General features: G+C 37.5%; 2 protein-coding genes across 5 annotated transcripts in view; both read right to left on the bottom strand.

Annotated features, from left to right (window-relative positions):
- Positions 1-6,589, bottom strand: part of LOC134819529 (thrombospondin-1-like) — a 45,730-nt gene extending 39,141 nt beyond the window's left edge. The window contains exon 1 of the mRNA XM_063829515.1: positions 6,579-6,589. The gene's annotated coding sequence lies outside the window, so the exon portion shown is untranslated. The remainder of the gene's footprint in view (positions 1-6,578) is intronic.
- The window catches only part of LOC134819524 (uncharacterized), a 35,920-nt gene extending 11,482 nt beyond the window's left edge, over positions 1-24,438 (bottom strand). For 2 of the 4 annotated variants that reach the window (XM_063829493.1, XM_063829495.1), the window contains exons 1-21: positions 24,147-24,438; positions 23,482-23,805; positions 22,213-23,337; positions 12,170-12,337; positions 11,625-11,756; positions 10,651-10,812; positions 9,552-9,692; positions 9,151-9,447; positions 8,856-8,978; positions 5,550-5,702; positions 5,176-5,310; positions 4,889-5,041; positions 4,587-4,757; positions 4,228-4,377; positions 3,979-4,125; positions 3,273-3,467; positions 2,497-2,919; positions 2,193-2,258; positions 1,170-1,289; positions 757-924; positions 463-597 (exon numbers count right to left, since the gene is read on the bottom strand). In XM_063829493.1, coding sequence (XP_063685563.1) covers positions 463-597; positions 757-924; positions 1,170-1,289; positions 2,193-2,258; positions 2,497-2,919; positions 3,273-3,467; positions 3,979-4,125; positions 4,228-4,377; positions 4,587-4,757; positions 4,889-5,041; positions 5,176-5,310; positions 5,550-5,702; positions 8,856-8,978; positions 9,151-9,447; positions 9,552-9,692; positions 10,651-10,812; positions 11,625-11,756; positions 12,170-12,337; positions 22,213-23,337; positions 23,482-23,805; positions 24,147-24,405 — 4,747 coding nt within the window. In that variant the 5' untranslated portion in view covers positions 24,406-24,438. The remainder of the gene's footprint in view (positions 1-462; positions 598-756; positions 925-1,169; positions 1,290-2,192; positions 2,259-2,496; positions 2,920-3,272; positions 3,468-3,978; positions 4,126-4,227; positions 4,378-4,586; positions 4,758-4,888; positions 5,042-5,175; positions 5,311-5,549; positions 5,703-8,855; positions 8,979-9,150; positions 9,448-9,551; positions 9,693-10,650; positions 10,813-11,624; positions 11,757-12,169; positions 12,338-22,212; positions 23,338-23,481; positions 23,806-24,146) is intronic. The other 2 variants (XM_063829496.1, XM_063829494.1) reach the window with 2 other exon arrangements.
- Between the last annotated feature and the right edge of the window lie 458 nt (positions 24,439-24,896).

The raw sequence follows: 24,896 nt of genomic DNA, 5'->3' as shown, positions 1-24,896 counted from the left end.
ACAATTAACAGATTTAAAGAGATGAATGACTTAATTATGTGACATTTGACTCTTTTTGGACCACATATTAAAATTTGGTTAACTTTCATAGCATACTCCTTGAGATACAAGTATTTTAAAATGCTTCACACAATTTTGGCAGTGAAAAATCAATCTCTAGTGCCACCTTTTTATGAACGTGTCCACGTAACAAGTGGTCCACGTCACTCTCTCTGGACATTAATAAAGACTAAAACAACTCCACAGTAAGTTCACACCACTGGTACCTTAACATATCATTTTACACCGGTATCCATCAGGGATGCTACACCCAGACTTCAGAGGCAGGCAAAGCATCTTTATGTTATCCTCTCCTGGACCACCAGGTCCAGCCTCTCTTTAAAAATAAGAAAAAAAAGTGGTACCTTGATCAACCAAAACTAACAAGGTAATATCACTATTATGAGAAGATAATATGCTAACCGCAAGTTCCACAAGTTTTCGGACACAGTTTCTTAACCTCGTCAGTGGTACAGTACTTTTTCTGGACAGGACAGCGAAGATCGTCCAAGTTTTTACAATCATAATCATCATTATCTTCTGATACCGAGCTTGTTTCTGCAATAAGAAGGAAGTTAAATAAGTTTCTGCGACTCTAACAAAAGTGGCTAAAATAAAACCACCTACTCTTTAACGTGTAGCATATTTTAAGAATTAATGGAAAATTCATTTGCTTTACCGACTATCGTTTAAGATAGCAACAGCAGTTTATTCTACCATTCATCTCACTTTCACAACTGCCGCACGTTTTCTTGCAAAATATGTTTCGAATTTTTGTTCGACTCCCGCAAAATCCTTTAGACCTCCACATGGCACAGACTGCTCTAGCCACAGTATCCTGACACGACTGAGTTGGAGCACCTGATAGTCCCACTCCTTCTTCCTCTGAAATAGAGTGAAGTTAAACTTCCTACTCAAAAAAGGGGCATACAATTAATATATTTGGGCAACGAGCAGCTGTACGGATGGAAACAATCAGCATAATGAGATGAAAATAGTTTTTATGATAAAAAGATAGTTAAATGTGATTAGAATTGTTGAACCTTCAAAGATATGCTTATTTCTTTATATGTTAAATATGTTAAATATGTTAAATATGCTAACTGTGCTTTAATATGTGACGTACTAACTTTGTTTTGAGCATGATTGACACGTGTTGGCACACCAGTAGTCAGTATAACCATCCGAGTCACACTTCCTATCCCAAGTAACACAATCTGACCACCTATCTTTACAATTTATCTGATCGCCTGGATGTGAGGAGTTGTTTAGTTTCTATAAGTATTTATTGGGTGAGGCCTTCTTTAATTTGAAATAGTATTTATTGGGTGAAACTTGTTCGATTTCCATAAGTATTAACTGATTGATATTTGATGCTTACCATCCCAACACGGATACCCAAATTTCAAATTTCGATCTTGATAAATCTTTGTTAAATTGGGCCGAACAAGTTCAAGGAACTAAATTTAAAAGGAACATTTGAGTTAAAAGATCCGTCCCCTCCAAGCTTCACTTTCTTCTAGTTCTCCAGTTCTGTGCCCTCATCTAGAGTTTTAAAAAGGTAGATTGAGAAATAACAGTAACTTAACGTCAATACTTTGCTCAATATAAGTACAGTAAAACCCCAATTTACCGCGATCTGATTTACCGCACAACCCGATTTACTGCAGCCATTTCCTTCCCCCAGATTAGGGGTAAACATAATAGAAATGAAAACAATCAAAACCCCGATTTACCGAGCCTTTTACCTTTCCCCGAACTCCGCGGTAAATCAGGGTATTACTGTATAACTACTAGACTGTTGACCTTCCTACAAGACTTCTGTACGTCGCCCGCTGGTTCATACTTTAATCAGGCCTGGGACGGAGACCGGAGTTTGGACAATACAAATTTTCGTTTTGTTAAGTTTTCTGCTGTGGGCTTCCTCTGACCGAAATTAAACTTACAGCGCCTCAATCGTGTCATTTCCCACCTATAGTTGACTGACTAATTGGTTGCAGGCGAGAAATTCCTTCAAAACTGTAAAATTTCGATCCCTGAAATATCATCTTCGAAAACTGAAAATGGGACAGAAAATGGGACAATATGATTTTGCAATTTTCTTCGGGATTTTGACTAATACCTCAAGTCGGTTTCATACCATCATCAATTACCTTGGTTCAGGCTCGAGGAGGCTGTATGAATGTATTGAGACCTCGGCACAACTTTGGCCTCTTCGCCTGACATGGAGAAGTTTCAGGCTACTTTAATTAAAGTGTTTATAAATTTGATGTAAATCAACAGATCATCCTGCATGCTCATTTGGACATTTGTTCGACAAAGTTTGTACGTAATCAAGTCTGTAAACGGTTATCTTTATGACTTCGAAAAGCAAAGAAAAAAAAGTAAAAACAACAAGGTTACTTGCGACTGGAATAAATGTCTATAAAAATACTGACATAATTGTCAATAACTAACCTTCATTGAGGGTTAGTCCTTCACAAGAACCGCATGTCCTCTTACAGAATATTTCTTTAAGTTCTATATTCGTTTCACAATATCCTTCTGATTTCCATCTACCACACCTATCAGCACCTTCCTTATCATCACAAGACTCAGTATCCTTCTCTGATTTGTTATTATCTTTCTTTTCATCATTATCAACACTTTTCTCTTTCTTTTCATCATTATCAATACTTTCCTCTTTCTTTTCATCATTATCAATAATTTCCTCTTTATTTTCATCGTTATCAATACTTTCCTCTTTCTTTTTATCATTATCAATACTTTCTTCTTTCTTTTCATCATTATCAATCATTTCTTCTTTCTTTTCATCATTATCAATACTTTCTCCTTTCTTTTCATCAGTATCAATATTTTCCACTTTCTTTTCATCATTATCTGGCATAAAAATTCTGTCATTATCTGGCTCAAGAGCCATTACTGTTTTACAGTAACAGGACAACTATTACAAATTAGATAGTCATGGTAGTATATAAGTATATAAGTATATAAGTATATAAGTATATAAGTATATAAGTATATAAGTATATAAGTATATAAGTATATAAGTATATAAGTATATAAGTATATAAGTATATAAGTATATAAGTATATAAGTATATAAGTATATAAGTATATAAGTATATAAGTATATAAGTATATAAGTATATATAAGTATAATAAGTATATAAGTATATAAGTATATAAGTATCCAAGAACACTGTAATGGAACCAAACTAACAATAACTAACCTCCACATGCACCGCATGTCTTTTTACATAATATTTCTTTAACTTGTTTACGTGATTCACAATATCCCTGCGATTTCCATTCACCACAATCTTTACTGACAACTTCCCTATCTTTACAAGTATCAGTGTCTTTCTTCGACGTGTTATGATCTTTCTTTTTTTTATTTTCATCATTATCTGGCATAGGACTTCCGTCTGAAACAATCCAAAATGTTGATATAAGAAAAGTAATGGGTCCAGTGAATAGAACGATTGATGAATGTTTAGTTTGTTTAGTTTGTTTAAGTTCTCTCTGTTGAAATTTTCTTATTTGAAAATGGGACAGAGTCTGGAAAATACAAAATTTTGTTTTGTTACGTTTCCTGCTGTGGGCTTCTTCCGACCAAAATTAATCTTCCAGCACCTCAATCGTGTCATTTGTCACCTATAGTTGACTTACACAAGTGAGTAATACACAATTACTGACCCCCGACCAAGTTATGGTGCAGATATAACCATTAGGTTCAGTGATTCAGTAGTTGAGTGTGTACCAACACCTAGCACCCTGCCTAAACGTTCGGAACTACCGGACCTATCTGGCAAGCCTGCTACCTGAACTTGAACAACAAAAATCGTGAATACCACTGACTAATTCAAATATATATATTAGAATATTAATATACTACATATAGTTCAGTATATTATGTAGTGTTTTTCTAAAACATACCCTGACAGGTTCCACATGATTTCCTGCAGTGTTTGTTTCTGATAACTTCATCACTAACACAGTCCCCATGTGACTCAAATGCTAAACAAAGAGAAGTTTCCTTTTCATCTCGACACAGTGTCCCAGGCATACTATCTGCATCTTGACCTGAAGTGATGATAAATTAAAAATAATGTGAAAGTGTATAAACGACAAACGTGGTTACTCCCCATCTCTAAAAATGAGTATTAGTGACAGGACACAACCTACCCTTGCAGGTACCACAGGTCTTCCTGCAATACCTCGCCCTGATTATTTTCATTTTGCTCGTTTTCTCACAGTGTCCCTTTGTATTCATTCTGGAGCACCTACGGTTGCCCATCCTATCTCCACATACTCCACCAGACACACTCTGCCTCTCTGAAATATAATTACTAAATATTCTATACATAGAAAAGTTGAAATAAAAGTGGGATTTTTTCCCAAGAGACTAGGAACAACTAAAGTACTTGGAAAACTTGGAAAACGTGAAATCGACGACAATATGGTTGAATATTATTGTAACGGTTAATATATGAAATTAGATTTTTGAAACAGAGTAGATCGATGGCAAATTAAAAATAATTTACCCTTGTTAATTTTGCAGATATTGCAAGATTTAGGGCAGGATTTGCGAACTTTAGCTGATGAGCAATATGAGGACATGGAAAGACAATACGTCTTATCTGCATCTCTACAACTTGGGTCTTGTGAGTCTCTGCTGCTCCTTTGAGGCCTCACTGCGCTCTTTAAACCATCTTCTGGGAGCCGGGAGGGTATGATAAAGTAAGTTATTGTCATTTATTTCAAAACGGTCAAAATTCTGTGGAATTGCAACCGTCAGCGATCAGAAACGTTGTACTAACGATTACCATGGAATTCTTAAAAATACCTGAATCAGATGCACATATTTTGCAAGTAACCGGGCAATTTCTCTGTATCCCTTCTGCCCTGCAGAATTTTTCCATGCCCCTACAAAATTCGGGGTCTGTATCCGTGCACTCTTTTTTGTTAAACCCATCCCTCTCTTGCGGCCTTTCCTTAGCTGTTGGGGTAAGGAATTCAAAGAACGAATAATAAGTGATCAATAAGCTGGTTCTGAAAAGATCAAGACCGGTTTGAGTTATACAACGATTAAGTTCCTCTGAATTTGTATCTGAGACACTAGAATTAACTTACCTGTGCAGAATTGGCATGTTTTCCTGCAGTTCATTCTCATTGGTCGGTATGTGGCACACACACTATTCAGTCTATCACACTCTGAACTTCCTATCAAATCGTCACATTCCTCTTCAAAATCAGCTGGGTCCTCATCTGAACGAATAGGTTCAACGGAGGGAGCGGGAGGCCGAGGGAGTGAAACTTAATTTGATACACGAGGTAAGATGTACGGTTTGTGGTAAAATCGCACTTACAAATACAATAGTTATAGTATGTATAACTATAATAATGACTTGGGTATTAACATCTTGTCATATAATTATATAAAGATTTAGTTGGGTACTGAGTAGGCAAACTTAGCAAAAAGAAAAGACTAATCAGCAAAAGGTCACCTTTGCAGAATCCACAAGTTCTGCGACAAAAGAACTTCATACTCTTTTTAGTATCGCATTTCCCGATCTGAGATAAACATGTGGCGGTCTCGTATCTATCCTTACACGAGGCGTCTACAGGGACTGGCTCCACGACTCCAGTAGAAAGAGTACCTGCAAAGAATCTGCAATTTTTCGAATTATTCGCAAATCCCTTGAAAAGCGTTAATATACTTCAAATATATTAGCTTATTCCACTTGATGTATGTAATAAAGTTATGAAGGTCTAAGTGGCAAATGTCAATCTTTCAACAACAACAAAAACAGAGCAAAAAGGAAAGAGATTGCATCTGCATCCATGATGCTGTATATCATAATATGAATTTTCGTTTTATCATTTGGTCACGCTGGGTTAACAAAAAAGGTTTGACAATTGACTGAGGTCTTCCGACGATCATTTTTAATTAGATGGTGTCACAGGCACTGGCTATGTAAAATTTAAAATTTCACCGCTTTGAAGATTTGCCAGCAAGAGCTGTAGCCTGAAGAGTAAAGAGTTCCTAGGAACCCAAGCGCTGCAGCTAACAGTACTTAATTTCGTCAACGCCTGTGCATTTTCAACTTTCTAAGAATTATAACAATACGTCATGATGAAGGCCACAAGACGTTAAGTTTAACATGATCCAGATGGAACTACCCTGTAATTGGATCCCAGATATCCCAACAGGCCCTTCGTTTACAAACGAAATGATAAACGTGCGGTGTCGAAGAAGTAAATTATATTACGTTATTTACAATATGTCTTAACTTTCAAATAAAACCCCACAATTATAACTTAGATCTAATCAAAATATCAAAAACACATTTTTTTTGGTTTGGCCGGATTATCTATCTTATATGTACATCCGCCCAAGGCCAAGGCCAAGGGTCTCAGGTTTCATACAATCCTTGCCTGAACTTACTGTTCTATATATAAAGGCAAAATGTCGGATCTCTTATTATTTTACGCAATCGGAAAAAACAGGCTTAAAGATTATCGGCCCAACTTACAACAATAAATGCATTATCAGCTGTTCAGTTAATATTATTATTAAGTAGAAAGGCTTTCGGAATAAAAATTCATTCTGGATTCTCCAAGTCAACTTCAACCGATGTTGCTAGTGATTCATATATTGATTCAGCACCAGTGCTGTTTAAAGAATTTGTAGCTGTTGCCGATAGAGCGATAGAACACTTGATGAACTACTTGATGGAACACTAGATGTCGTGTTTGTAGGTGAAGAATCATATATTCTCGATAATCCTACTCTATCCAGTTCACTATTGATATCAGAGTAAATCTGCAAAGATTTTCTTCTCGACAAATGATCTGTCGAAAACCTCTCTTCCAGAGGACCAAACAGTTTTTTGCACTGAGACTCGATAGAGTAAACGTCCAAAAACTTCACTTGGTCCAACTCCCTCCACTCATCAACTAACGCTGTAGAGTTTCTGTACACATTCAGGGGATCATCATTGCGAGAGTTGTTGTAACCGTCAGAAAGTCCTAGACTAATGTTAGTCATGTGCTCCTTTACTTGATCAGTCAATGTTTCGTTAACGAATGAGTAAATCATTTCTGCCGTTTTCAGCGGGCGGAGGGACATTGATGAGTGAGTTACCGTCTTTAATCTCTCCTTGAACCAGGCATCACCCTCAGCTAGCTCTAACGTTTTCAGGTGATCGGAGCAGTATTTAAAACTCTCAAAAGCAATCCTAATTTTTCTTTGAGTTTTATCACCTCTGATAGGATCTTGAAAAGCTTTAATGCTATTCCAATAGAAGAAATGCCTAAATTTCCTCCGCGATGAGGTAAGAGCGACGGGGTGTCTCAACAGCTGTATTACTCTGACATCAGCTGATTTAATCTTGGTGATTTTCAAGATATCTGATACTTCTTCAAGTCTGATAACCTTGATAGCTGTAGTATTACGGTATTTACATATTTCATGATAGGATACCCTCCCCGCTACCCGCGTTTTGTTACAAGCGGAACTGTTAAAACGGTGCCAATTTTCCACCTCAGTTCCACACTTCCCGTAAATTGCCCTATACGGTGAAGCAAACGCAGTGCAGTTATGAAGCAGTTGTTGAAGGTACAGCATTCGTAGATCTGACTCATGATGACGTGGGTGCTCTCCGATCAGCAACTTTCTATTACGGAGGGAACTGATGTACTTATCGTGGAAGGGTTCGAATAAATAATGAATAGCTGGGTTACCATCGAACAAATTGCCAAGAAATGAGGAACCACTTCTGAAGCCGGTTACCATGATGATAATCTTTTTGTGCGGACTCGGATCAAGGTTAAAAGCGTGGTCCTCTGTTCGATCAATTGATCTCAAGATGGAGAACTGTTTGTGGTTGTTATGAGTTTCATAACGGAGTTCTGGGATTAAAATTGGAGAGGTGTTCCCGCTAAAGAATATAAATCCAAAGAAGATGATTGATGCGCAGCAGAAAACGCAAAGAGCTCCGATTAATGTCCTCTCGGTAACGATGCCCATTGTGCCTCCGAGTCCAGTTACAACGAAAACCAACGAACAGAAGAAATGTAAAAGCAACAAAATGTTTACTGTGTGCTGTAATATAAACATCTTCAAATGTTATTGCAGTTAGGTGTAAAGAGTGGTCTTATTGTAATCTAGATACAATGCAAAGCAAGGTTACACTAACTGATGAGGTCCACCCTTTTGTTTGATTTTTATAAATGATCTAGCTAATGTGAGTAACTTAGCTAAATTTGTATCATTTGCGGACAACTAACATCTTTTTTTCAAGACAGAGATCGTAACTTACTATACAATAACGCTAATAAATTATTATCTAAAATTTGTTGTTCAAATAAGCTAATCATTAATTTTGAAAAAGCTGTTTTACGGAATTTGGAAAGAGTTAACCAGCTGAGAATGGAAGATTTATTGGATTACTGAACAATCAGTAAATCAGTTCGAACAAGTAGACAGGTGTAAATATTTAGGAGTGACAATGAATTATAACTTTAACTGGAATGACCATATTCTCACTTATCTTCCCATGGCCATGGTAACTTGATCTAGATTGGGTGAGAAAAGGCGCAACTGTGTGGCAGCCGTCTATTTAATTTGGACCACTTATTATACAAATAGTATACGAATGGTATACAATTCAGCAAAAATTGAGGCATAAAACACATTGACACCGTTACATTCATATTTTAATTTTTTGTGATTCCGACAAAGAATAAGAATTCAAGTTTGCTAAAATTCAGATGGGTTGGGATCAACCTTAGCCCGGGGTAGTTCTAACCTTGACAATTGCGGCAAGTTTTAGGACACATGACATTTCGGACTTTGCTTTGACTCTCACAGTATCCAATCTTCTTGAAGTATTCGCATTTGCCCGATTGTAGTCTTTTGTCCTCACAATTATCTAGAAAAGAAATTAATTTGAGATAGTATATGAAGAAAATGTTCATGACATCATGCGGAGCTGATTTAAAATCAAGATCTAAAAAAGTTTTTAAATAGCATTAAGATTTAGGGAGGAGGAATCAAATTGAATCATAAACATTAAAATAAAACTAGCTAGTAATTAAACTCACCCTCACCACACACGGCACATGTCTTCCGGCAGTGTGTGTACCGAATAGAATCTCTAACACAATAACCCAGATCCCTCCAGATCCTGCAGTTATACTCCCCTTTATCATCCTCACAAGTCAGATCTTCCTTCAGCTCTGGTACACACATCTTACAGGTTACTCTACACAGTGTCCTCTTTATGTTCGCGTACTCGCACATGTTAACGGCCGCGTAGAACTCACATTCTTGACTGCCATATTGGTTCTCGCAGGCTGGTTCTGAGCTACTGGAACTTGAGGCTAGAGAGACACCTGACTCTGAGGAAAACTTTAGCTAAATTCAAAACTAAATTGCAAACTAAATAACCATACCGATAAAAAATTTTTAAATAAAGATTATTAAATTGTAGCAATCGAACAACCTTTCTCACAAAATCCACAAGTTTTCCTGCAGTAACGTTCCATGTAAAAGTCAGAATTACAGCGGCCACTCTTCCTAGTACAAGTTGCCTCTCCGATCTTGTCACTGCAGCCTTCCAGAGCCTCCTCGGGGGGATCTGACTCTGAGAGGAGGTTTAAATTATTAAGATTATTGTCGAGGCGGAGCTAATCTTAATGGTTTGTTGGGTGAATAAAGGGAGAAAAACAATTTTTTCTTTAATTTAAATTTTATTGAAGCAAACGATAGAACTCTCGATATCATGTAAAGGGTGATAAAAGACTCGTGTCCAAATTTTAAATGGCTCTCAAAATCTTACAAATGAGTCAAATAGTTCGATTTTTGTTTTAAATTGTATAGATAAATTATTACATTTTAAGATACATATCATAAATAAGCCTACTATTTCAAAAAATTTTGACGATGTCTACTTTATTCTCGTTTGATATGGCAAATTTTGACATTTTTCAAAGAACATTTTAAAAGATTGCAAAATTGTGATAAAATGAGTTTTGAAACGATTTTGCAAGAGATAACTTAAATGTAAGACCTAACAAGCATCTAATTTGCTCCTTCATAAAATAAAAATTATAATTATTTCAAATTTGGGCTCGTGTCTTGGAACACCCTGTATTAAATTGATTAATGTGAACGATGAAACACTTATGGAATATCTTTAATAGCTTGCAATTCGTAGTGACCTTGTTTACAACAGAATACAGATAGTTTAGATATGAGAATGGAGTGGGCGACATCTGTCTCACAGCGACATCTGTCCGACTCAGAAAATAGGTTATTTGGACAATAGTTTATGTCGGATCCAACGATACGATTTTCTTGAAACTTTCTAGATAGTAAGATAGCTTTAAGACAAATAATTTGTGCAAGTTTGGATAAATTTCTATGTGCCAAATTTGAGATATCACTTCAAACACACGAAAATAGTGCTGTCGGACAGATGTCGATGTCGGAAAGATGTCGTGTTACCATGAGAATGTCACCACTACAGTACTACACTGACCATGCCAAGCACTCTGTTTATTCATGAGTACTCGATTAGCTATCCAAAATCTAGTACTAACCGTTACAAAGTCCGCAAGTTTTACGACAATAGAGTTGCAAATCATCATCATCTTCACAGGCTTCAATCCTGGAGATGCAGTGCGCTGTGCTGTACAAGTCGATACAGGTGTCAATAATGATGGTTGAATTATCGGCATCCCTAAAGCTGGAGGACAATGATCCTGCGGAGTGGATATTAAGTCTAACAGGTCCAAGTTTAATTATTTACTGCAAATGTTAGTTGTATTAGGCATTAGCGACAAGAGAAACGCCATTGTCGGACGTAAGGACTCCTCAACTCAAACTACATTAAATATATTCCTTCTGTACCGTCCTGAATAAATATATAGTTCTAGACATTATAAAACATTACTGAACACCAACAAATATTATTTATGCAAAGATAAAACGAGAAATAATTCAAAATATCACAAAAGAACAAATAATAAAAAATCAAAAAAATATATAAACATAATATAACATAATGGCAAAATAACAAAATAACAAAATAGCAACAAAACATACGATATTTGAAGAATGACTCAAAATCGTAAAATATAAAATTTACTCCTTCATCAAAGCGAATTTTGGAAAATTATAATTTTACAATTAAGGGCAATTAAATAAAACTGTTAGTTGTTAGAACCTCCCAAAACTTATAAGTACACGGGTGTTTAGCCTCTATGAACTTTTTAGCAAATTTATGTAACACATCGGGATTAAAATTCTGATAAAATAATTTACTTTTCAGAGATTTCACATTTCTAATAAATCCTTCTAAAATCGTATTTGCATTACAAAGTCTAAATAATTGTGAACAAAATACTTCGTATAATCTTCTATCAGGGACGTTGGATTTCAAATTAGGCATGCTATTAACTAGGTCTAGTTGAGTTCCTTTCTAGTCGGCAGCGATAAACATTAACTAAGAAATAGATCCCTACATATATATAATATATTACATGTACTAGCAGCTATTATAAATAATACGTACCATCGCAGTTTTCACATGTCACAGGACAGTAATCAGTAGCTATTTTACTATCAAACTTGCAGTAGCCGATACTTTTTAAATAATTGCATCTTTCTCCATCAAAGCTGTCTTTGCAACCGTCGGCTTCGCTACCTGGAAAAACAGATACTACAACTATACAAAAACCACGAAATTCCTTTTCAAAGTTGTAGGTTGTAGCTCAAGACTCGGCTTTTCTTCCGTCAAACATTACAGTAGCAATCATTACTGACCAACAACAGTAAAACTCTGATTTACCGTACAGTTTAGGGGAAAATAAATATTACAGTAAATCGGGGTACCGTTGGATCACATGGTTTCTCTCCGCACAGAAATTTTCCTTGATCAGGGACCCATTTATAATCCGTATTTCAAAGGATAGCGTGATATCAAACTAAGAATGCGGATATTCTTCCAAAGTTTGGGGAAAGGGGAGAGATATAACATTGTAAATCAGGGTACGTTAAATTGAACAACCATTTGTTGGTTGTTCGCGCTTAGTCGTCAACCACTGAACAACATCTTACCTTCAGATGAAGCGCTTAATTCAAGTTCTTTATCACATGTTCTTCTGCAGTACTTTTCCATGTATATAATGTACTTTTCGGACTTGCAGAAACCTTGAGATAAGCCAAATTGACAGGCACCATCGTCTAGTACGTCATCACGTCTCGTTTCTTCTTTACTGTTCGAACCTGAGTGAGACACCATGTGAGTGCGGAGTAAGAAGGGGATAACTCCTGTTCTCTGCGACCCCTATTTTTTGTGGGTCAGTGACTTGATGTACCTGGGGTACCTCAAGGAACGATAACGCTGATGATATGATGGGAGCGGTCAGTGATGTAAAATAATCTGATAAGTGATAATAATGACGAAAGAGGTTCTATAATTAGTTAGGGAATAATGCAAAATGTCTGGGAAAAAATTTGCGACAAGCTGATTTTTACAGGAATGTGTTGTCCATAGTGTCAGGAACCACCCCAAAGAGTTTTCAATCTGGATCTGTTGAGCAAAAAAAGTTACAGCCAATTTTCTTCAGGCGCGTATGTCAGCCTGAGGACCGCACTTGAAAAACTCGTAACTATCGTAATAAAGACCCCCAGGAACACCACAGCTCAGGGGGTGCAAAATGACCGCAATAGTGACATTATGTGGGGCGAATCAGTGTATTAGGGTCGTTAGATCTTTACTTATTGAGATAATTTCATTTTTATAGGCTAACCTCTCAAAAATTTACTAAAATTTTGAAATTTTACTTAAATTTGGAAATTTAGCAAAATTTTGTACAATTAAAACATTGTCTAGTTATCAGTATTCAAATTCTAAAATTTACTTTCAATTGTCAATTGATCCTCATATTAGTATAGTAAATAATATACATATCACATCAAATTCTGTAAAAAAAGGTCCTGAATTATTAGCATGGTGTCTTTGATTGGCAACTATCAGGTCACTTCTGGCTATCCCATTTCCTCAGAGTTGTTTGATTCTCCTGAATCGTCCTGTCTTTCGGGTGCATTGGTGCAACTTAATCCATGATATTGGCCACATGCAGGTAGACATTTAAAGCCATACTTCCGGCAGGAACACTTTAAGTACTTACAAGGGTTCTCAACCTCCACCGAGCAATTGCAGCAAATGAGGTTGAGCATCCCTGCCGGGGCAATCGCAGCTTTAGTCGGGATTGGCCGGTAGTATCCTTCAGAACTCATCTCCCATCCATAATGTAGTGGATTTAGACTTGCAGTGGCAGACTCCGGACTGGAAGACCTTATGAGATTAGTCTACCCTGGGGATGTAACTCACATAATGGACGGTGGATCCTATTACAAAGCACTGAGGGCCCAGTTTTTATGTTTGATTGAAAAATTGTGCTCTCTGCTGCTATTTATTTGAGGACAAAATAGCAGAGGAGGATCTTGAAGATATGGATAGCTATATTGCCAAGTGTAGCAATGAAAAACTCTGTGTAAACCACAAGACCAGAGTCGTACAAGAGTTATCAGAGCGTATAAAAAAGAAGTTCGAGATGTTATCGTCGAACAGCTGCTCTTTGGACAACTTATCATGGTTTCATTTGCATAATAAAAGATTTTATATAAAAAGATAAGAGCAGAACGGTTACATGACTTCGATCTACATCTTGCAATTGTGGCTAAGATGTTGCCTATCTTTGCAGCAGCAGGTCGAGGTCAGTACTCCAAAGCTCTACGGCTGTATCTTGAGCAGATTACCGTACTTGAGATTCAGTATGGGGCACTAGCCAAAACGTTCAAGGTCGTAGGTCTGCACACAGTTATATATACTGAACACGAGTGGTCTGGTGTGTGGACAGACCTGTCGATCGAACAGCGACTAATGAAGGCTGCAAAGTCATCAGGGGGTTTGTCTGGAGGGAGAATGCGAACTCATGAATCTGCCCATAAGTTATGGACTGCAACCCTCAATCAAATGGCGTTGATAAACGAGAGTGTCGATGAAGCTATTGCAGACTTATCCAATAAAAGAACAACAACAACAGCCTCTAGTGCTAATCACTCAGATCTTAGCAAATCTTCTGTACAGAAAAATATTGCAGTGTTTACCAAGCTGTTGTGTTGGTTTAAAGATACAGCTGATTTCGACGAATCTGAAGACAAGACTTAAATGCTATCGTACTCAACGGGTCTCATATCACAGAAAGAGAAGGATAATGTCAACCCAGAAGATTGCATTTCAGTTGGTACTGCCCTCGAGAAAGAGCTGGATGGCAAAAGCTTTAACATACGGCGACATAGCTAATGAATACCTTAAGCTAGTTCCGAAATCCGAACAGCGGAAAGTGATTGTTGTGTTTGATGGCTATGCCCGATCAACAAAAGATCATGAGCATCAGCGAAGAATCAAGTCATACTGCTCTGATATAGCTATTAAAAGTACTACTGTGTGCACAGGTCCGATGAAAAAACTGTTCAGCAACTCAAAGAACAAGCATGAGCTTATAAAGCTTCTGTCGAACGTTTTTACAGAACATGGAATTGAAGTACATGTAGCTACTGATGATGCTGATACCATGGTAGCTAATAAAGCTTTAAACTTGTCCTTCTACGAAGATGTTGAGGTAAAAGCAGAGGATAATGATATACTTTGCCTCCTTATTGAGAGAATCACAATGAAATTGTGATGACGACCAGAAACGGCTCACACTCGATCAGTAAAATAGTAAATGCTCCTGATGCCAACATAAAACGCATATTACTGTTTGTTCACAGTTTCTCAGGAAGTCAGGATGTGACACGGTCAGCAGTATACATGGCTTTGTGAAGATATTGAAAAAGGCAGTTTCTTTTCGTGAGGAGGGTCATTTAGCATCATTACTCTCTGTGAGAGTTTCAACAAATGAAGTAATTGAAGCTAGCCTCTCCTTGTTTCAACATATCTAAGGAGATAAAACCAAGGCACTTGAAACTCTCAGATTTCTCAGCTACAGTAGAATGATAGCAAAGAAAAAACTCAACCCATCAATGCTACCACCGTCTACATCCTCTGCAACTGAGCATATATTAAGATCATATCTTCAGTACCATAACTGGGTGACACTCGACACTGCAAGTCTAAATCCACTACATTATGGATGGGAGATGAGTTCTGAAGGATACTACCGACCAATCCCGACTAAAGCTGCGATTGCCCCGGCAGGGATGCTCAACCTCATTTGCTGCAATTGCTCGGTGAAGGTTGAGAACCCTTGTTAGTACTTAAGGTGTTCCTGCCGGAAGTATGGCTTTAAATGTCTACCTGCATGTGGCCAATGTCATGGATTAAGTTGCACTAATGCACCCGAAAGACAGGACGATTCAGGAGAATCAAACAACTCTGAGGAAATGGGATAGCCAGAAGTGACCTAATAGTTGCCAATCAAAGACACCATGCTAATAATTCAGGACCTTTTTTTACAGAATTTGATGTGATATGTATATTATTTACTATACTAATATAAGGATCAATTGACAATTGAAAGTAAATTTTAGAATTTGAATACTGATAACTAGACAATGTTTTAATTGTACAACAATTTTTGCTAAATTTCCAAATTTAAGTAAAATTTCAAAATTTTAGTAAATTTTTGAGAGGTTAGCCTATAAAAATGAAATTATCTCAATAAGTAAAGATCTGACGACCCTAAAACACTGATTCGCCCCACATAATGTCACTATTGCGGTCATTTTGCACCCCCTGTGGTGCTCCTGGGGGTCTTTATTACGATAGTTACGAGTTTTTCAAGTGCGGTCCTCAGGCTGACATACACGCCTGAAGAAAATTGGCTGTAACTTTTTTTGCTCAGCAGATCCAGATTGGAAACTCTTTGGGGTGGTTCCTGACACTATGGACAACACATTCCTGTAAAAATCAGCTTGTCGCAAATTTTTTCCCAGATGGTCCTGTATTAATGTTAATTGTCCCTAACTAAATAACTATATCCATATACCAGAGGAAATAAAAAGCTCTTGTTGGATATATCAGTATATCTGAGCGAAGCGCATGCGCGCGCAATTGATAATACGCGCTTTTATGTTAAGGTGAGTGTGACAAGATGTGCTTTCAATAATTTTAAAACCATTTTAGCGGCGAACCAGAAGATGAATCAGAGATTTTGGAACAGCTTGACTCAAACTGAGTTTGAGACAACTTTTGATAGATGTTTTTTGGCTGTATTTGTCCATAAACTAAGTTGAATTTCCTATGATATGATACAGGGGCATGTGTGCTGACATTTACAGCCACCTATGAAATATTAACCTGATTCATTGAATGAACAAAATGAATAAATAATGAACATTGTCTCGCAATGCCCTGCACTGTATTGAAAACGATCGGAATCGATTGGTATTGGCATGCTCAGAAATGGCTTTGTGGCAATGTTTCATTTTGGTTTCAAAGTAGTTGACATTCTGAGGGCGAGGGACTGCCAGTGGAGCATAAATTCTCCGCATTCACACGGCATCTTGTTCTTTTCATTATGTTGATTCCAATTATAATTATAGACCTGGGCCTGTCAAGGATTATGAGCTAATCAATTGCAGCTACTTGTGCCATATAAGGGTTAACTGAGGTCACATGACCGTCGATGCTATCACGTGTCTGCTGATCCTATCACGTGACCTTGATTCGTAAATCTTCGGACACGTGAGCTCATTCGTAACGTGTCGTATGTTTACAAAGATATCTTATGTCGTCACCTAGAGCTCATGCTACGAGATCGGGCCTTATATGGAATAATATTGTTTCTGGATTTAACTACTCTGAATCTATGTAAACTGGGTCTATTTCAAACGAAATAAACAAAAAATTATCCTAGAATCCGCTCGGCTTGAAATGTGCTGAAAACAGTTGGAATCGTAGGTCTTGATACTACAACCTCAATTTAGGTTTCCCTTTTCAGAGCATCTGAGGTTTTGAAAAAAAAAACACTTGTGAAACATGCTTTTTTGGATTTAATAATACTAGCTCACAACGTTAATTAATGATATGATGGCATTAGACGTAGCCTGAAAACTTCACCGGTCGAGCAAAGAATTTTATTGCAATCTTACGAGAGTGAATATGAGATACAGGAAACGAGGATGCAATTAGCTGGCCAGGTTCCTCAGCACCTATAATGGGAACCATAATATAACTAGGAGTTAAGGTAGACTAACCTGGCGCATTCCCTCCGCGAAAAAGTGACACAAGTCCCCATCCAGGTACTGGAACCAGTATATCCGGTCTATCCGGAGGAAACTTTGATGTAATGATAATTTTGGATATGGCCTACCAGTAGGACACTTTCAAATTTCAGCTTTCCGCAACCCAAATTTCACTGTTTTGACTGAATTTTTCTTGAATGACCGACCATCTAACAAGGGCACTGGGGATGGCACAAGACACGATTGTGGCCGTGGTACTAAAAGTTCTTTTCCCAAATAAAGCTTTAATGAACAGAAAATCATCAAAATATAAAAGGAGATTTTTGAACATTTTTGAAGAGAGGCTTTTCTGCAGTCTCCTTGACCGATATTCGGCGGTTTTGACTGAATTTTTAACCGGTGACCAATCAGTGAGGTCGGTTACATAGTACATACGTGCTCACTTCTATGCAGTGGCGTAACGTTGCCTGTTGGCGCCCCCTCCCCTTTTGGCGCCCCTCCCTAAAATTTGACAAATAAGGTGATTTTAGAGGATATGCCGCTAAAATCTCTAAAAAAGTGTGTTTCTAGAGCAAAACGCGCAGTTTTGCTAGTACCTTAGTTAAGTTTTTCAAAATTGTCCCACATTCGAACGACGATATGGCACCCCCCTAAGATGCCCCCCCCCCCCCCCAAGAAGGGGGGCCACTGCTCCCATATATTCCTCATGGGATGTGTCCCTCAGTTATCTTTACACTAAACCTCACATTTACACTAAACTTATTATCTATCGATCCAGTTTAGTGTAAAACTGTACAACTTTGCTTAAGTTATTAGTTCCAATCTCACTCTATATTTTATCTAGTTATTATACATAGTTATTAGTTATTACCTCACTTTTCACGCGGTTCATCCTTACCATGACAATCAACAATGAACTTGCTTACTTTTGTGCTAGTTGTTATATTCTTTTACTCTTTTTTCTGGTAAATTTAATAATATTCGAATGGGGTAGATCATTATTAATTGGATTCCCATCCATCAGTATTTCATATATTATTAGAACTACACTGCACAATTTCGGGACAGAAGTTAGTTGTCAAGAGTGCAAGTACCATTTTTGTACTATTGATCTAAATTTTGTCCTGTTCGTAAGCACATGACATGCCATCAGCCATGTTGTGAACAACCAACTTGAAATTTTGGGAAAGCACTTCAATTATCAAACCAAATATGTCTAGAAACTTTGAAGTTCCTTGCTGAAAGCGTTTTCACTTTCTGGTGACAATAGGGAAAAAGAGGGATTGGCGTGCCACACCCACTGTAATTAATTAATTTTGACGAAACTTTCAGGAAATCTAAGTTTGACCCATATAATCTATAATTTCTGAAATTTCTGTGCAATTCTAGGAAGAATTACCTGAGTTATTAAAGGGTTGCGTGCGGGCAGTTACTTCTGGGCCACCCTGTAGTATATCTTATATTGCACATAGAAATAATTATACATACACGACACACGTATTAGATACTACTGATATAACAAAAAACAAACATAAGTATGTATGCAGGCCCATTTCTGAAACAAAAGAAAACATCATTATAAATAGCAATGGATGAGATGACTATCAGTAACATAACACATCATTTCCTTTCTTGATACACGTTTCTACTGAGTTGCAACACTATCAGTAACATAACACATTTCCTTTCTTGATACACCTTTCTACTGAGTTGCAACACTATCAGTAACATAACACATTTCCTTTCTTGATACACCTTTCTACTGAGTACTATCAGTAACATAACACATTTACAAGGAAATACTTTCGAGAAAACCATAGTATATAGCTGACTTTGGCAGGGTAGTGTTGGTTATGTGCCTAACCTGGTGAACACAGTGGAATGTGGATATCCTTGCTGTACGGCTAGTTAAACAAGGAATTGAAACTGTGGGGCTCCGTGCAGACCAACCTACCTGTGGCTAAATAAAAGCTCTTATATACAGAAACAATACATTCCTTTCTTGATACACGTTTCTACTGAGTTGCAACACTATCAGTAACATAACACACTTCCTTTCTTGATACACGTTTCTACTGAGTTGCAACACCCACTCACTGTATCGCAGAAAATGGGAGATTCTACTGAAACAGAGAAGACCCTCCTGGACCACAGCCACAAGAAGAACAGCTGGACTACACGAGACTGCTTAGTTCTCACCCTTACCATTCTGGTAAAGTTGGGGGACTCAGTTGAGATCTACCTGCCGGGTATTATTACTCAAGACGTGTCCTGTCAGATGGGCGTGTCCTCCCTACAGGAGGGGTTTCTTGCTGTTATTTTATATGTGACTATGGGAGCGACTATTCTAGTAACTGCTTTTCTTACAGATAGGTACAAGCAAATTGTCTCTTACTTGGTACTTGATATTTTTCAGTATGTTCTTTTTACTTTAGTTCCGTCAATAGGACTTTTTGCACGGGGCTTTCTTTTACGAGCTTCAACTAAATTTGATATTAATGTTTATTTTTTTAGCTGATAAACAATATGTTCTTGTACAGGTTTGGACGGAGACCCATCCTCCTCTTCTCCCTCTACGTCTCAATACTAGTAACCGTGTTATGTGCCGTGGTTCCTAACTACTACACCCTCCTCCTCTCTAGAGCTCTCCTCGGCTTCTGTATAGGTCTCAACTCCTCTACAGTCAACGTGTTCTTCTCAGAACAGGTCTCCTCGCATGAAGTTTACAGAAGAGGAACTTTAGTCTCGGACATTGCATTCGCTCTCGGTGGGGGTTGGGTAGCAATTCTTGGTTTCTTCCTGCTGGAGTCTTCAGGTTGGAGAGTGTTTGTAGTATGCACTTCACTTCCGTTCTTCATACCCCCAATAATCATACTACATCTCTATCTTACAGAGGACGTTTCAACGGGAGGGGATGAGGAACAAATAAATGAGGTAGGTATCAAAGTACCGGGCCAGACAATTAGAGTGTGTAAAGCTAGCGCTATGAAGCTGATCAACACATTACAAGGGTACGGTACTATCATGTTGCTGCCTAATCTGATAAGGGCTGATAACAAGCTTACAAGCTCTACTACAGATTACTGTGATTATGTAGTTCACGGCATTCAGCTTCTTCTCCTAGCAGCGGTTTCCGGGGGTACTAACATCATTGGTAGATCTGCTGGGTACCTTCTTCAAAGGAAGGTGAGGTTTAGAACCTTGCAGCCTGTTTTGGCAACGAGCCTGGCTATCTGCTACATGGTTCTTATCTTTAAGAGTGATCTTATCACTTCTGTAGTGGCTCTGGGGACTGCAAAGCTTATCTACGCTATGATGGTCATTGAAATCAACTTACTCACATTCGATCGGGCGTTTCTTGGTTCAGAAAACTTTGCGGTCAACAGCGGAAAAGTCTTTACAAGTGGTATGGTAGGTGCAATTATTGGAAATACGCTCGCCGCATTCTTTAAACCAGAGGTAGCGGTGATTGCAGCGGGGGTTCTTAGTTGGGTTCAAGTCGCTGTTGTGAGTAGTGTCACTGAATTAGACTTACTTGTATAACATTATATAACATCTAGATTGTAGCTATTTAATTACTTACTTGTATAACATTATATAACATCTAGATTGTAGCTATTTAATTATGTCTTAATAAGTTTCTTTTATGGAAAGATTAGAAAACCGGTTTTTATTCATTCTATGTAAAACATTTATTGTAAAAATAATGATTAAGTATTATTTTCACTGTTAAAATCAAAACTGGGTTTCATTCGTTTTAATGAAACAGGAGTTTTATGGCCGCCCAAAGTCTCAATAATAGTTAAATCTCCAGATATATGCCTTGGTACTATACTGCAACTACCGATTTGGAGATATTTTTGGTGTTTAAGGTGATATCTCAAAGTTGGCACATAGAAATTCGCCCAAACTTTCACAGATTATACGTCCTATAACCATCATACTAAAATTTCAAGAAAGTCGTTTGGTAGGATCCGACATAAACTATTGTCCGAAAAACCTAACTTCGGAGTCAGAGTTCAGACAGGATCAGGAGTCGCCCAATCGCCACACCACCTTTGCTACTGTATCCGCTCTACCATACTCACTGACTCATGCAGAACTCGGGTTTAGTATGTAGATGTACGCATATAATTCACCAGGCGAAATTTCAGAATTAAGCTTAACAAAAAGTAACTCCTGTCTGGCAGGTGGAGTCAGTAGCCTGTGGAGTCAGTAGGTGGAGTCAGTAGGTGGAGTCAGTAGGTGGAGAGTTTGGTTTTACTCCGGACAAGGAGTGCCATTACTTAAAACTAATTGCTTTTCTGAAAGTCTGAATATATCGTGTTTCACAATTTGCTGCCCTTACGCTAACAAACGTTTACATTAGTTACACGAGCGTAATAATACATAGCTCAATAATATAAATTATAGTGTCGTTCAATTGCTCTCAAAACAGTGCTTTTAGTTTATAATCTCACTATAATACGATTACACCAGTTATAACACTCGGCTGCGCCTCGTGAAATAAATGCAATAATCGAACTCGGCTTCGCCTCGTGCGATTAACAATGTAATCGCATTATACGGAGTTAGATTAGCGTATATAATATAAACCGCGAAGCCGTCACTTTTATTGCCACGTATGCAAATTCGTTGAACTAATATTAGGTGCGAAGACCAACACCAATATACGCCATGTCGCCATACAGCCACCATATTAACAGCTTAGTGGGGTTGTTATAAGAAGAGTACTACAATACACATTACACGGCCACAATAAAGACCGTGTGATGGCCACCGGCTGTGCACCGCTCATATATAGCAAAGTAGCCCTACATAATCGCCCTATTTCTTATTTAATTGTGATGACAAAACTTAGAAATAATACATGTTAAAAAAAGTTAGATTATAAAGTAGCAAACCTTGTTGGTCGTAGCATCGTAAAATTCCCGAACACCAATTCGGATCTTCAGATTGGCTCCTCAGCTTGAATCTGTGTTTGAACAGAACACATTTGTGAGTCTTCTTACACAATGAAAATGCTTCGCAATATTTCGTTCTCTCGCAGAGATTCTTACAATCGTAGTAGGACGATGAATCGGACACTACCTTCATAATTCCTCCCCATATCCTTCTAGAATCGTTCATACACGTATCTTCGTCGATATTTTCATCTTCAACACTTTTCTCTCTACTTTCGTCATCTCCAAAATAGCATAAACGTTCAGAAGAAATGTAGGACCTCGTCTTTCTACTGTCTTCCATTTTCACAGAAAACGCTGAGAAATCATAGAGCCAGCAACGCTTCATAAGGGTACACACAGTAAAAGCTTCACAATCCGTTTTCCGTTTGCATTTTCCGGCACATTGCTCAACTGTTCCTGCACTCACTGTATCGATATTCCCCTTGGCATACTTTTTACCTCTGATTAGACAAGAACCGTCTTTCTCGCTTTCAAAACATGACATTAATGCTGACTGTACCTTATTTTTCATAGTTTTGCGACTTATTTCAAATTCAAGGTGATCCTCATCATACTTGAGGCAGCGGCCTTCCTCCTCAACAAAAGTGAAAGAAGCGCAATAATTACTCTTTTTACACGCTGCTATGCATTGACTAATCGTTTTAGACCTTGAAACCTCAACGGGCGAAGTTCCTTTAATGTGAAAACCAAAGTTGATACACCCATCTTCATCGTTTCTATTATTGTCGTTTCTTTCCTCAAAACATGACATCAACCCTGAAACTACCTCAAATGAATTGAGTGAAGCCGACGAACACACTTTCCCAACAGAACTATAAGTTAAACATTGAGAATAATCGATGACAAATGTGAAAGCAACACAGGTGGACATTTTGGAGCATAATGACTTGCAATCGTTGGCATCTTTGGCAGGACCAGTATTAGATTCTCCCGATTCAAACGCTTGTCTGTGTATAAAACAACTGCTATCTTGCTCAGTTTTCTCGTTTTCATCTTCACCCATTTCATTTGGTGATTTATAGTTATAACCTTTATCATGTGATTCTTTTTCATCTCCCTTTTCTGAAATTATGTTGGTTAAACTGTTAAATTTGTAAATTTAGACTGGAATTTAAGTGACTCCGCCACCATGACCAGTAACGATTGCTTAGTTTAGTGATAACATAAAAAGTTAAATTTATTGCAGTAAAAAATGTTAAGAACTACCTTCTCCACAGTTAAGAAACACACTTTTGTTACTGGAACACTTTATTCCCTTCGCACTCCAAGTGCAATCATCATCTGAACAGTTAATATCGTTTATTGTGACTTTTAGCTCATCTTGCAAAGTAAATTTGTATGCATCTAACCAACCCATTACTACGGTGATTCCCATCTTTTTGCATATGAAATCAGCAGCAATATCAGAGAAGCCTGGCGAGCACACCATGCCACCCTTGTACAGCAGTAAACCATACTGTCCAGCAGGTACGGGATCACCATTAGGGTCAACTACACTGAAAACACCAAGCTTTGGACTGGACTGCAAACCTGAACGTACATCATTTATAAATTATTTGATACTTCAGAAAAAAAGAACATTATAAATTTATATAACGTGAAAAACTTTACATAATTTGTAGTTGATCATAAATTTTCTTTTTACTTGAACAAAATAAGATCAAATTATCATTTAATTTAACATACTCGAAAGATATCATAACACTACCTAAAAGAAAGTTACTATACAGTTGTCAGCTAAAATAGAGACCTGAGACTGCCAATGCAATGGGCTACCTCATAATAACTTAGCACCATAATGATCTTAGAAAATTTGAAGTTCAGTAATTTTTTGCTCAGGTCTCTATTTGAATGTCGTATGTATAAGTTACCTCCAACAGCAAAATTTGGTACATAGTCGACTGGTGAAAAGCCACTTATCATATCATCTGCAGCTGATGACAGGTGGACTGAAGATAACATCCCTAAAGCAATCGAGCCTCCAACTGCTACTGACTCATTAGCTGGTATCATCTCTGAGAAAGCAACCAGTGTATCTCCCGATAAAGGAGGAAGAGTTAAATTTTGTGAGTTCGTCATTTGGAAGAAAATCATAACCATCAAAATACTTTCTGATGTTGAAATTTGCATGATGTCCAGTCAGAGTTTCATCACATGCTTCCTGTATGTGAGTTCTTTAAAATGTAGAAGAGATAATTTGTTTATATAATTTACTAATTAATTAGTTACAACTCTAAATATTTTGTTTATAGGTAAATTTGTATCTTTAAATCATCAAATAGGTGCAGCCACGGGTATAGTTAATATCATAAAATCAATATCACTGGCTTTATGGTTTTAAACTAAAACTCATCACTTAAATTTAATCTATGTGATTGCAGTTATTGTCACTGAAGCGGAAAAATATCGTATTATTGAATCTGACACTTAACTCAGTCACTGTACGATCTCTTTCAAGTAATCAACACAATAGACATGCGATTCCCATCTGAGAACATAGCTTGACAGGTTTAGTTAACGATAATGCATCTTAGAAGATCCACCTGCTCATACCTAAAATCGCTGTGATCTGACGTAGGCTATCCACTCCGATAATCGTAACCGATAATTATCTCCGATAA

This window comes from Bolinopsis microptera, chromosome 8, assembly GCF_026151205.1.
Source record: "Bolinopsis microptera isolate Bmic1 chromosome 8, MBARI_Bmic_1.0, whole genome shotgun sequence".
Taxonomy (NCBI): Eukaryota; Metazoa; Ctenophora; class Tentaculata; order Lobata; family Bolinopsidae; genus Bolinopsis; species Bolinopsis microptera.
The sequence above is the reverse complement of the archived record's forward strand: the minus strand, read 5'-3'. Positions and strand labels throughout refer to the sequence as shown.